Below are 13,983 nucleotides of genomic sequence, written 5' to 3' on the forward strand. Positions count from 1 at the left end.
CCCACGACTTCGTTCTGCCAGCGGCTTGTTTCATAGCCAGAATAGATGGGGGGTAGGGGGGGTACGATGGTGGCGGGGGGGTACGATGGTGGCGGGGGGGTACGATGGTGGCGGGGGGGTACGATGGGGGGGAGGGTACGATGGGGGGAGGGTACGATGGGGGGGAGGGTACGATGGGGGGGGGGTACGATGGGGGGGGGGGTACGATGGGGGGGGGGGGTACGATGGGGGGGCGGTACGATGGGGGGGGGTACGATGGGGGGGTACGATGGGGGGTACGATGGAAGGGGGTACGATGGGGGGGTGGTACGATGGGGGGGTATGATGGGGTGGGGGTACGAAGGGGGGGAGTACGATGGGGGGGTATGATATTGGAGGGGGTACGATGGGGGGGTTAGGGTGGGGGGGTACGATGCGGGAGGGGGTACGATGGTGGAGGGGTAGGATGGGGGTTGGTAGGATGGGGGTGGGGGTGTAGGATGGGGCATGGGGGGGTGTAGGATGGGGGGTGGGGGGTAGGATGGGTGGGGGGCGGATGGGGGGGAGGGGTGGAGGGGGTATGGGTGGGGCGGGTTGGGTAGGGTGGGGGGGTTGGGGCTGGTAGGGTGGGGGTGGCGGATGGGGGGGTATGGTGGGGGGGCGGATGGGGGGGTAGGGTGGGGGGGCGGATGGGGGGGTAGGATGGGGGGGTAGGGTGGGGGGGCGGATGGGGGGGGGTAGGGTGGGGGGGTGGATGGGGGGCGTAGGGTGGGGGGGCGGATGGGGGGGTAGGGTGGGGGGGCAGATAGGGGGGTTAGGGTGGGGTGGCGGATGGTTAGGGTGGGGGGGCGGATGGAGTGTTGGGGTTGGGGGCGGATGGAGTGTTAGGGTTGGGGGCGGATGGAGTGTTAGGGTTGGGGGCGGATGGAGGGTTAGGGTGGGGGAGGTGATGGTGGGGGGGTGGGGTGGTAGGGTGCGGGGGATGGGGGGGTAGGGTGCGGGGGATGGGGGGGTAGGGTGCGGGGGATGGGGGGTAGGGTGCGGGGGATGGGGGGGTAGGGTGCGGGTGGTGGGATGGGGGGGTAGGGTGGGGGTGGGGAATGGGGGGCTTGGGTGGGTGGGGGGAATGGGGGGTAGGGTGGGGGGGGAATGGGGGGGTAGGGTGGGGGGATGGGGGGTAGGGTGGGGGGGAATGGGGGGTAGGGTGGGGGGGGTGGGGGGGGATGGGGGGGTAGGGTGGGGGGGAATGGGGGGGATGGGGGGGGTAGGGTGGGGGGGAGGGGGGGTAGGGGGGGGGGGGGGGGGGTTGGGGTGGGGGGGGGGGGGTGGGGGGGAGGGGGGGGAATGGGGGGGTAGGGGTGGGGGGGGAATGGGGGGGTAGGGTGGGGGGGGGATGGGGGGGGTAGGGTGGGGGGGGAATGGGGGGGTAGGGTGGGGGGGGAATGGGGGGGTAGGGTGGGGGGGGAATGGGGGGGGTAGGGTGGGGGGGGAATGGGGGGGTAGGGTGGGGGGGGAATGGGGGGTAGGGTGGGGGGGGAATGGGGGGTAGGGTGGGGGGGAATGGGGGGGTAGGGTGGGGGGGTAGGGTGGGGGGGGAATGGGGGGGTAGGGTGGGGGGGAATGGGGGGGTAGGGTGGGGGGGGATGGGGAGGTAGGGTGGGGGGGATGGGGAGGTAGGGTGGGGGGGTTGGGGGGGATGGAGAGGTAGGGTGGGGGGGATGGGGAGGTAGGGTGGGGGGGATGGGGAGGTAGGGTGGGGGGGTAGGGTGGGGGGGATATGGGGGGGATGAGGGATATTGGGGGATGGGGGGATTGTGGCGGGGGGGATGGGGGATTGTGGGGGGGATGGGGAATTTTGTGGCGGAGGATGGGGGATTTTGGGGGAGGTGGGTGGGGGTGGGGAGGAGAGGGGTGGTGGAGTGGGGAGGAGAGGGGTGGTGGGGTGGGGAGGAGAGGGGTGGTGGGGTGGGGAGAGAGGGGTGGTGGGGTGGGGAGGAGAGGGTGGTGGGGTGGGGAGGAGAGGGGTGGTGGGGTGGGGAGGAGAGGGGTGGTGGGGTGGGGAGGAGAGGGGTGGTGGGGTGGGGGGAGGGGTGGTGGGGTGGGGAGGAGAGGGGTGGTGGGGTGGGGAGGACGGGTGGTGGGGTGGGGAGGAGAGGGGTGGTGGGGAGGGGAGGAGAGGGGTGGTGGGGTGGGGAGGACGGGGCCGTGGGGACAGTGGGAGGGGCAGCGGGATGGAGGGGCAGCGGGGAGGGGGGGCAATGGGAGGGGGAAGAGGGGGGCAGGGGGAGAGGGGACGGGGGGCAGCGGGATTGAGGGGGGGAGGGAAGGGGGGGAGGGAAGGGGGGGCAGGGGGAGGGAAGGGGGGGCAGGGGAGGGAAGGGGGGCAGCGGGAGGGGTGGGCGGTGGGAGGGGTGGCCTATGGGAGAGGGGGAAGGGAGGGCTTGGGGAGGGGTGAGGGCTGGGGGAGAGGGGGAGGGCTGGGGGGGAGGAGATGGGGAAGAGGGCTGAGGGGGGGGAGGGGACGGGAGGGGAAGAGGGCTGTGGGTGGGGGGAGGGGGAGAGGACTGGGAAGGGGAAGAGGGCTCTGGGTGGGGGAGGGGGGAAGAGGGCTCTGGGTGGGGGGAGAGAGGGAGGGGAGGGCTGGGGGAGAGGGGGAGGGGAGGGCTGGGGGAGAGGGGGAGGGGAGGGCTGGGGGAGAGGCGGAGGGGAGGGCTGGGGGAGAGGGGGAGGGGAGGGCTGGGGGAGAGGGGGAGGGGAGGGCTGGGGAGAGGGGGAGGGCTGGGGGAGAGGGGGAGGGGAGGGCTGGGGAGAGGGGGAGGGCTGGGGGAGAGGGGGAGGGGAGGGCTGGGGGAGAGGGGGAGAGGGGGAGGGCTGGGGGAGAGGGGGAGGGGAGGGAGGGAGGGCTGGGGGAGAGGGGGAGGGGAGGGAGGGAGGGCTGGGGGAGGGGAGGGAGGGAGGGCTGGGGGAGAGGGGGAGGGGAGGGAGGGCTGGGGGGGAGGGGAGGGAGGGCTGGGGGAGAGAGGGAGGGCTGGGGGAGAGGGGGAGGGGGGGAAGGGGGGAGAGGGGGAGGGGGGGAGAGGGGGAGGGGAGGAAGGGAGGGAGGGCTGGGGGAGAGGAGGGAGGGAGGGAGGGAGGGCTGGGGGAGAGGAGGGAGGGCTGGGGGAGAGGAGGGAGGGAGGGAGGGCTGGGGGAGAGGAGGGAGGGAGGGAGGGCTGGGGGAGAGGAGGGAGGGAGGGCTGGGGGAGGGGAGGGAGGGCTGGGGGAGGGAGGGAGGGCTGAGGGAGGGAGGGCTGGGGGAGAGGAGGGAGGGAGGGAGGGCTGGGGGAGAGGAGGGAGGGAGGGAGGGAGGGCTGGGGGAGAGGAGGGAGGGAGGGAGGGCTGGGGAGAGGAGGGAGGGAGGGAGGGCTAGGGGAGGGGAGGGAGGGCTGGGGGAGAGGAGGGAGGGAGGGAGGGCTGGGGGAGAGGAGGGAGGGAGGGAGGGAGGGCTGGGGGAGAGGAGGGAGGGAGGGAGGGCTGGGGGAGAGGAGGGAGGGAGGGCTGGGGGAGAGGAGGGAGGGAGGGCTGGGGGAGAGGAAGGAGGGAGGGAGGGCTGGGGAAGAGGAAGGAGGGAGGGAGGGCTGGGGGAGAGGAAGGAGGGAGGGAGGGCTGGGGGAGAGGAAGGAGGGAGGGAGGGCTGGGGGAGAGGAAGCAGGGAGGGCTGGGGGAGAGGAGGGCTGGGGGGGGGAGAGGGGGAGGGGAGGGCTAGGGGGAGGGGAGGGCTGGGGGGGAGGGCTGGGGGCAAAGAGGGGGAGGGCTGAGGGGAGGGGGAGAGGGCTGTGGGTGGGGGGAGAGGGGGAGGGGAAGAGGGCTGGGGAGAGGGGGGAGGGGAAGAGGGCTGGGGAGAGGGGGGAGGGGAAGAGGGCTGGGGAGAGGGGGGAGGGGAAGAGGGCTGGGGGAGGGGAAGAGGGCTGTGGGTTGGGGGAGGGGAGGAGAGGGCAGAAGGGGAGGGTTGTGGGTGGGGGGGGGAGGGCTGGGGGAGGGAGGGGGGCAGGGGAGGGTGGGCAAGGGGAGGGGGGGGCAGGGGGAGGGGGGGCGAGAGGGAAGGGGGGCAGCGGGAAGGGGGGCAGCAGGATGGGGGAGGGGGGCAGCGGGATGGGGAGGGGGGATGGGGGAGGGGGGCAGCGGGATGGGGGAGGGGGGCAGCGAGAGGGGGAAAGGGGGGCAGCGGGAGGGGGTTGGGGGGTAGCGGGAGGGGGTTGGGGGGTAGCTGGAGGGGGAGAGGGTGGGGGGCAGCGGAAGGGGGTGGGGCAACAAGAGGGAGGGGGCAGCGGGGTGGGGGGCGTTTGGGCAGCGGGAGGGGGAGGGGGCAGCGGGAAGGAGAGGGGGGAGGGGGGCGGCGGGAGGGGAGAGGGGGGAGGGGGGGCGGCGGGAGGGGGGAGGGGGGCGGCGGGAGGGGGGAGGGGGGGCGGTGGCCTATGGGAGAGGGGGGAAGGGAGGGCTTAGGTAGGGGAGGGGAGGGCTTAGGTAGGGGGGGGGAGGGCTGGGAGGGGAGGGGGGAGGGCTGGGAGGGGAGGGGAGGGGGGAGGGCTGGGAGGGGAGGGGGGAGGGCTGGGGGGGGAGGGAAGGGGGGAGGGCTGGGGGGGGAGGGCTGGGGGGGAAGGGGGGAGGGCTGGGGGGGGAGGGCTGGGGGGGAAGGGGGGAGGGCTGGGGGGAGGGGGGGAGGGGAGGAGGAGGGGAAGAGGGTTGTGGGGGAGGGGAGGGGAAGAGGGCTGTGGGTGGGGGGGAGGGCTGGGGGGGAGAGGGGGAGGGCTGTGGGTGGGGGGAGAGGGCTGTGGGTGGGGGGAGGGGAGGAGAGGGGGGAGTGGGGTAAAACACTGATTCTGAAGCTGCTTTTCAAAATAAGGAAACAGTTTCTAAACAGAAATAAAGTGACGACTCAACGGGCTCCTTCCAAAGAGGCAAAGTTAATGGAGACTTTGGAGGAGTCCGACATTAAATATTGAAATTCTGGTGGATGTTATCAATCCTCTCTCTCTCTCTCAGCTACTTTCCACATCACAAGCCCGCGGTTTGAAGAAATATCTCATTGTGTCCAGTTTTAAGTCCAACATTATAACAATGACTATACTTCAAAACTACCTCAGTTGAGTCCGGCAGTGCCATATATAAATACAAATGCTTTTTTCCCCCGTTTTGTAAATTTCAGGAGGGGTTGCCCCCTGGGAGCCCCTTCATGCTCTCTCAAGCGGGGAAAGAGCTCGGTTGTTTCCATCACAGTGACATCATTCGCTGACATTTGTTTTCCAAAGTAGATCTTGCTTATTGCAATGTGAAGGAGGCGGCGTGAATTTTTTTAGGGAAAGGTGTAGAAACGGGGGCTTACCTCGGTTTTCTGCTCGACATTTAACCCTCCACCAAGAGCACCGGAAAACAGATTGTCCGGCCGTTTAAATCAATACTTCTCTATGGGATCTTGCTGTACGCAAGTAACTGCAATGTTTATCATCCCAAATAACAGTGACTGCACGCCGAAACAGATCACCGGTTGTGAATCGCTTCAGGAGTATCCTAAGGATGTGAAAAGTACGATATAAATGAAATATATTTTCTTGAAGCTTCCTTAAGAATTAATAACAATGCGATGACGAGCACTGAAGCGCTTTCAAGTGAAAGTGTTTTTGTTTATTTTATTTAAAAAAAATCCTCCGCGGAACAGAAAGACAATTAAACAATGACTGGGAGACGGCATCACTCAATATTCAACCATGGCTCTGTGCAGTGCTTAGTTACACCGGATCGCATCAAGCTCTCTTAAGGGTGTGTCCAACCAATCCCCATTCACAGCAAGAGCCAGGATCTTGTTCCATAGATTAGTGACTGCCTGAAAATAAATCCAACGGGACATTTATACTGACTCTACGCCAACATAACGAAAGCAATTGAATTTATACAGCAAAACACATCACTTTAGGGCATCCCAAAGATGGGGCCAATAAAATACTTTTGTTGGCCTGTGATCCTCCCATCATGATGTGGAGATGTCGGTGTTGGACTCGGGTAAGCACAGTAAGTCTCACAACACCAGGTTAAAATCCAACAGGTTTATTTGGTAGCACAAGCCACAAACTTTCAACTGCTGCTGGAGTGTCATCAACTTGGTGAAGGACGCGCTTTGGTCCGCCCGAAACTTGCTGATCTTCCAGCTGAAAGAATTGTCCTCGACCTAGTGTTGCAGACTGGCACATTCCAAGGTCCAGGACTACGTGCTCAGGGACGCGCTCAAGCTTGGGGCAGCCGCCGCAAAGGCACAGTGGGGAAAGGCCACCATGTAAAGCGTCTCAACCGAGGCAGACCGAGGGCCAGGTAACTGCAGAATACCCTCGGCCTGCGGAACTGTGTGCCAATCTGAAAAATAACAGCACACAGTAAACTCTGATGTATGTACATAGTTTTAAGTAATGAAATGTAATGAATGTAATGTTTTGTAAATAAACACTGTATTGTACTGTAAAAATGATTCATTTTTTGCACTGTTTGTAACTTTTGGATCTGTCGTTTGCAATGCCTTATTTGAGAGTTTTTTTTATGAATAAAGTATATTTTTGAAATTAAAAAAAGCCACAAGCTTTCAGAGCGCTGCTCCTTCATCAGGTGAGTGGGAGTTCTGTTCACAAACAGGGCATAGAAAGACCACAAACTCAATTTACAAAATAATGGTTGGAATGCGAGTCTTTACAGGTAATCAAGTCTTAAAGGTACAGACAATGTGAGTGGGGAGAGGGTTAAGCACAGGTTAATACACATCTCTATAACCTGTGCTTAACTCTCTCTCCACTCACATTGTCTGTACCTTTTCAGACTTGATTACCTGAAAAGACTCGCATTCCAACCATTATTTTGTAAATTGAGTTTGTGTCTTTATATGCCCTGTTTGTGAACAGAACTCCCACTCACCTGGTGTTGTGAGACTTTTTACTATCCTCCCATCATCCATGGCAATCTGACTTGTGACACCATATTCATCCAGCATAATGGTCTTATAAAAATTGGATCTGTCGCACCCGATACAATAACAACCATGTGAAAACATGTAGAGGAACAGAAGAACCTGCACTTTCTTGCTCCAGTAACTTGCTACATAAACTCGCATTTGTGCACAGCAAGGTCCCAAAAATAATGATAAAGTGACTAGATCATCTTGTTTCAGTGACATACGTTGAGAGATAAATACCACCCAGGAACACATTGAGAAATTCCCCTGCTCTTCAAATCTAGCTCATGCATTCAAGGGACATTTGCAGTCGGCTTTCCGGGAGCGCTTTAGCTCGTAACCCTGCTCCTCCGCGATGATCACCGCTGGGAACAAGACATTTCCGCCCCCACTGCTTTACACTGAAGTGCGACACATGGCTAAACCGAGACAGAGCTCTTGACAGTTTTTTTTGTGTGCATCTGGAGTGTCCGGCTAAAGTCATCCATTGTGTAAAAAAATAATTTCTCCAAGATAAGCCTTTTCATGAATGATACACAGGTTTGATGCCAGTGGAATAAAAGGCCAGTGTGCTGAAACTTTCATACATTCCATGCGCTTAAATCTTGCACTACACTGGGATGATGGTTACCTGGACAGATTGGAGAAGCCGGGGTTGTTCTCCTTCAAGTAGAGAAGGTCGAGAGGAGATTTGATAGAAGTGTTGAAAATCATGAAGGGTCTCTCGTCTGGACAGAAGAGCAGGTAGAGTCAAACTGTTCCTTCCCATTGACAGAAGAGTCGAGAACCAGGGGACAACTTGAGGTTAAAAAAAAGAAAATGCTGGAAAAACTCAGCAGGTCAGGCAGCATCAGAATTTTCAGATCAAAGGTCACTCAACCTGAATTGTTCCCCACTAAAGCTGTCTGACCTGCTGAGTTTGTTTTTCTTTCAGATTTCCAGCATCTACAGTGGGGGAGAGCGCCTGGGGAAGATCTCTGTCAGAGAGTCGGTGCAGACTCGATGGACTAATGGCCTCTTCTGCACTGATGGTATCATATGATAGTAATAGATTGTGAGCAGGTTATAATTCTAGTGACTCCCTCTGAGCCTTTTCCAGTATCTGTCACCTGCCACTGGTGGAATTTAAAACTGGGCACATCCGGAACAGTGGATGCATCTGCAACATATAGACTGCAATGGTTCAAGAATGCAGCTCACTGCCACCTTCTCAAGGGCAGTCTGGAAAATGCAATAAATGCTGGGCTTGCCAATGATGCCCACATCTGGTGAATAATCAAGAAAAACAGTTGTGACCAGAAACAGCCAGTCCATATGGGAATGAATTGCTTACCATTCTTTAACACTGATCTATTTGGGAATCAATTAGTAACTAGACCTTAAAATCAATCCATATATGAACTAACTAGCAACTGGACCTAAAACCAATTCATTTGGGAACCAGCTCATAACTAGTCTCTGAAACCAATCACTGAATTAACATTTTATGGGCCATCTTACAAATACTTATTGAAAATTGATGATTTAAGAAAAGCATTGGGGAGACAAACATGGTAAAACAGGATAAGCATGATGTGGAGATGCCGGCGTTGGACTGGGGTAAACACAGTAAGAAGTTTAACAACACCAGGTTAAAGTCCAACAGGTTTATTTGGTAGCAAAAGCCACACAAGCTTTCGAGGCTCTAAGCCCCTTCTTCAGGTGAGTGGGAATTCTGTTCACAAACAGAACTTATAAAGACACAGACTCAATTTACATGAATAATGGTTGGAATGCGAATACTTACAACTAATCCAGTCTTTAAGAAACAAAACAATGGGAGTGGAGAGAGCATCAAGACAGGCTAAAAAGATGTGTATTGTCTCCAGACAAGACAGCCAGTGAAACTCTGCAGGTCCACGCAACTGTGGGGGTTACAGATAGTGTGACATGAACCCAATATCCCGGTTGAGGCCGTCCTTGTGTGTGCGGAACTTGGCTATCAGTTTCTGCTCAGCGACTCTGCGCTGTCGTCTGTCGCAAAGGCCGCCTTGGAGAACGCTTACCCGAATATCAGAGGCCGAATGCCCGTGACCGCTGAAGTGTTCCCCAACAGGAAGAGAATAGTCTTGCCTGGTGATTGTCGAGCGGTATTCATTCATCCGTTGTCGCAGCGTCTGCATAGTTTCCCCAATGTACCATGCCTCGGGACATCCTTTCTTGCAGCGTATAGAAGTTAAGATTTTAAGAGAGACAGAAGTAAGTCAATCTTTAATGGTGTAAGATAAGGAGATATGTAGTTCAGAAGGAGCATTGCCAGAAAAGGTGGTAATATGTGGAATTCATGGTGAGAAGAGTAGTGTTCTATTATATAAGGTAAGGTTGGGGAGTCTGGTAAGAAGTGGTGGTAGGAGTAATAGAGAAGTTATCTTATCCAGGAATACAGTTCATCCTTGGTAATGATATAGCAGGATCACAGGTGGGAGTGATGCCAGGGAAAAGCCAGTGGAAAAATAATGAAGTGTTACAGGAAGCATATCCTGGGATTTTTCCTGACTTTGTGGTAATGAGGTCACAAAGCCATAGGTTGAGACAGGAAGAGAAATCAAAGAGTAAAGGTAAAGAAGTTGAAGTTCACTTTTCAGAAACTATTTTTGATCAGATGGTTGAGAAAGAACAAGAACAGGTGGAGGATGAAGTGGATATTTTTACTTCAGGAAAATTAGCAGATTTACAACAGAACAATGTAGAGATAAAGCAGTTATATCAGAAAGCATACCCAGAAGAAGAATCTGAGTGCATGCCCAAATGCCTTAAAATGATGTCTTAATGATGAAGTGGAGACCGTTACATATTGAGGTGGATGAAAAATGGGCAGAAGTGCATCAAGTTGTATTACTGGTAGGTTATAGAAAGGGGATGCTGCGGGTAGCGCATGAAGTACCAGTAGGAGATCACTTGGGAGTGAGGAAAACTCAAGCAAAAATACAAAAAGATTTTTATTGGTCTGGTCTGCATAGAGATGTGGTTGAATTTTGCCATGCATGTCACACATGTCAGGTAATAGGAAAACCTCAAGTGGTGATAAAACCAGCACTCTGGATACCCATTCTGGCATTTGAGGAACCTTGTACAAAAGTCATAATTGATTGTGTAGGACCTCTCCCTAAAATGAAAAGTGGGAATCAATATTTATTGACTATAATAGATCTGTTTAGTCCATTTGAATTATTTTTGAGTATTGAGGTAAGAGGACCACTTAAATTGATCAAGGAGAAATTAGTGAGTCAGCTTTCTGAGACTACATTATTGAACTATGTGTCAAACTTTAGAGAAAGATTAACTAGGGCTGTGAGTTGGCTAGACAGCAGTTAAAAGTGGCACAGCATGTGATGAAAAAAGTGGATAAGAAATCAAAAATTTGGAGTTTTGCTCGTGAGGATAAAGTGTTGGTATTATTACCAGGGATAGGTGAACCTTTAAAAGCAAGGTTTAGTGGGCCTTATCAACTTGAAAGAAAATTGAATGAAGTGAATTACTTAATAAGAACGTCAGATAGAAGGAAAACTCAGTATGTGTCATGTGAATATGCTTAAAAGGTGTTTTGCTCGGAAGAGAAAGCAGAAGGAGGATGTGTTAGTTGTTACAATGCAGAGTGAAGAAATAAATCCAGATGATTCGGCATTTGACATTCCTCAAATTAGATTAGATCATTTGGAAGAAAATCATCTGCCTTATTTGCTGCTACTCTCGCAATTTTACACATTTGCACTTCTAACATTTCAAGTTGAAGGGTGTAAATTTCCCAGCCCACTGCTTGAGTAGTGCAGCGAGCCAGGAAATGTCAGCGGGAGGCCTGAAGTGGGAGTTGCGACCTGCGTCCAGCTAATTATGATTTTCCCAGGCCATTTTTTAAACATAATCAGCTTTGCACCGGAAATTAGCACAAGGCTGATTACAATATGGAAATTCCAATTTCTATGTTATTAGTGGGCCTGGGATGGTATCGTCCAGGCTCGTTAATGTTTGTCCACACGCGCCTCTGCCGGGAGAGATTCCCACCAGTGGGGATTAAAGCTAGTCCCCATCAACGGGGACCAGGCATGATGATCTCGCTGGTGGGGACAGAGGCCATTGAGGGCCCCCCACAGGAGGATGGGGACAGGCGGTGCGCCCCTTGGGTAGTGCCAGCCTGGCACCCTGGCAGTGCCAGCCTGGCACCTTGGCAGTGCCCACTGGGCACTTGGGGAGGTCACATAAGCTGGAGATACAGCGGGAGTCGGTGAAACTGGTGAACAGGAGGCCAGCGATGGGGGGCCAGTGTGCAGATTGGCACATGCACAGTGGCCCACTCAGCACGCTAATCCTGGCTTCCCGGGCAGGATTAGGCCCCACCCTGCCTTACCGGCGTGAATCTCCCAGTGGACTCTGGAGGATAGAGTGTTGGAAATCCATCCCACTAAGTACGTCCAAAAAACGGGCAGGAAAATCTCCCGCTTCCTGGGAGATTTTCCTGCCCATTGGATGCTTAGATTTTTTGGGGGGAAAATCGCCCCAGAAATTGTCTTTCCAGTTCCTGACATTCTAATTCTCCCTCTTTTCCTTTTTCCGTGGAATTGCCTCTCTCTCTTTCTGTTGCTTCGAATTCCAATTCAAGCTGTCTCATTTCCTTTTCATGTTGCAATTGGCTAAATTATTTTTGCTGTTCAGGCTGTTTCATTTGTAATTGAATACTAGCTGTTTCCAATTCAGACTATGTTTCTGGCTATTCTAAATGCTGAGCTATCACTGCAATTACCTCTGCCTTCCTTGCCCTTTCACGTAACATCAACTGCAGTTTGTTGCAAATTCCAAAAGCTTTGCTTTAATCATCTTTTGTGAACCACTCTAAGTGACTTCTTCCACACCCAGGAAAACCTTAACTATTGAACGAGCCATTTTTCCACAAGGCACTCCCTATTTAAGCTAACCAAATTCAACACCTGAAAAGAATACACAGATATTCAACACTCACTGTCTTTGAGTTCAGTAATCCTAAACCAAACAAGGAATTGTAGTTTTTAACCCCGCAAGAACCCCCAATTTTGTTAGGGACCAGTTCAGAAACTACAAGGTATATTATGAAGTTAGCCTAAACCCCAACTATTTTTGATTTTGGCATTAGTGCGAGCATGAACTGTTTCATTCCAGATGTGATTCTATTGAACCACTAGGAAGCTTTCATCATTACAAACTTTATTTTTAACAATGCAGTTTAAATATAACAAATGAATTAGCTTACTCTGAACAATTGAAATACTTAAACATGACAAGATACAATTCTTAACTGCTAAACTATCTCTATTAGTTCCAATTTAAGCAATATCTCTCCATGACATAAACTCCTCTTCAAAATCAGTTGGCAAATAATATAGGTTTACATGGTTTGTACTTGGTACCAGTCCTCAAGCCTTTCAACACCCCTGGACAGAGATACAGAGAGACACCTGTCTTCTGACTCTTGGACAGTAGCCTCAAGAGAAAGACGTGTCTTCAAACAGCAGAACTCCAGAGAGAGAAAGAGAGAAAAACATCTCTTGTCTCTTGCAGACCCCATCAGACAACTGCCTGTTTGTCTCTCTGTAAGCTTACGATTTACATGACTCTCTCATCAACAATCTAATTATCCGACACTGAAACCCCAGGGGAAAATCCTGAAATACACAAAAAATGCATTAGCTCAAATTAAAACAAACACCCCATTATCTAGGATCAATTATGCTTTTGCATTCTCAGCATGTGGGCTACCAGTTAAAGAAAATCAGCACCGCAATCAGAAATTTAAAACATTCCCTTCACAAGAACCATGATAACAGATACATTTCTTAAAGGCACTGTATCATTACAAGTACTATTACAATGCTGTGTCGAGTGCCTTTAGCCATTCCATAATATCACTTGGACTAAATCAAATTATGAAATGCTGTGATGCTGGGGACCTCCGATGGAGGTTCAGATGGATCGATCATCCGCTCATCACTTCTGACTGAAGATGACTGCAAATACTTCAGCCTTGAGGATGAGGATATTGTGGGAGCCTGCTCCTGCAGTGAATTGTTTAATTGTCCACCACCATTCACGACTGAATGTGGCAGGACTGCAGAGTTTTGATCTGATCCATTGGTTGTGGATTTGCTTATCTCAGTCTAACATTTGCTGCTTCTGCTGTTTGGCACTCAAGTTGTCCCGTGTTGTAGTTTCACCAGGTTGACACCTCATTTTTAGGTATGTTTGGTGTTGTTCCTGACCTGCCCTCCTGCACTCTTCGTTGAATCAAAGTTTATCCCCTGACTTAATTGTAATGATAGGATGGGGATATACCAGGTCATGGGATAGTGGAGCATCAACAACAACCTCAAGTTGCGAGATAAGAAGTGAGGGCAAAACCACACTTATTTCAACAAGGAGATTGAGTGTTAGTGTGTAATTATGCCACAAGTGAGAAATGGGTACGAGCAATGGTTTTAGCAAAAATAAGGCCCAATTTCTTACAAGGTTAAAACAGAAGATGACTAGTTTGGCAAAGCCTTGCTGACCAATTGTGGCCTTCTCAAAATGATTTCACTGAATCATCTTCAGAAGTACCCACTTCTTTAGTCCCTGGTGCTGTGAATACTATTACAGAAAACTTAGTTGAATCTGAGTTGCCTGATGATTGTGTCTTTGTTACTATACAATGTGAGAATGATGCAGAATTAATTCCAAGAGAGGATGTATCTACTGAAGATCCAAATCATAATTCTGGAGCCAAATTCTGGAATATTGTATACAACCAAAGAGGAATAGACATCCTCCTGATCGACTATGTTATTGACTGTGTATAATCATTAATGATGCACAGTACAGTGTCGAGAATATTATTGATCCTATGAATAACATTGTATTAATTTGTTGTCATAACCACAGAAGGGAGGGATAGAAACATAAAAACGTATAAGATAGGGGCAGGAGGAGGCCATTTGGCCCTTCAAGCCTGTTCCGCCATTCATCATGGACATGGCTGATCATCCAACTCA

At 53.4% G+C, this 13,983-nt stretch overlaps 1 protein-coding gene across 2 annotated transcripts in view; it reads right to left on the reverse strand.

The window, feature by feature from the left end:
• rpap1 (RNA polymerase II associated protein 1) overlaps positions 1–13,093 on the reverse strand; it is a 62,774-nt gene extending 49,681 nt beyond the window's left edge. For both annotated transcript variants that reach the window (XR_013499994.1, XM_078233469.1), the window contains exon 1: positions 12,820–13,093. Coding sequence is in view for 1 of the 2 variants with exons in the window: in XM_078233469.1 (XP_078089595.1) it covers positions 12,820–12,852 (33 nt within the window). In the remaining variant the exon portion in view is untranslated. The remainder of the gene's footprint in view (positions 1–12,819) is intronic.
• Positions 13,094–13,983: the final 890 nt, after the last annotated feature.

Source organism: Mustelus asterias, chromosome 18 (genome assembly GCF_964213995.1).
Source record: "Mustelus asterias chromosome 18, sMusAst1.hap1.1, whole genome shotgun sequence".
Lineage (NCBI taxonomy): Eukaryota > Metazoa > Chordata > Chondrichthyes > Carcharhiniformes > Triakidae > Mustelus > Mustelus asterias.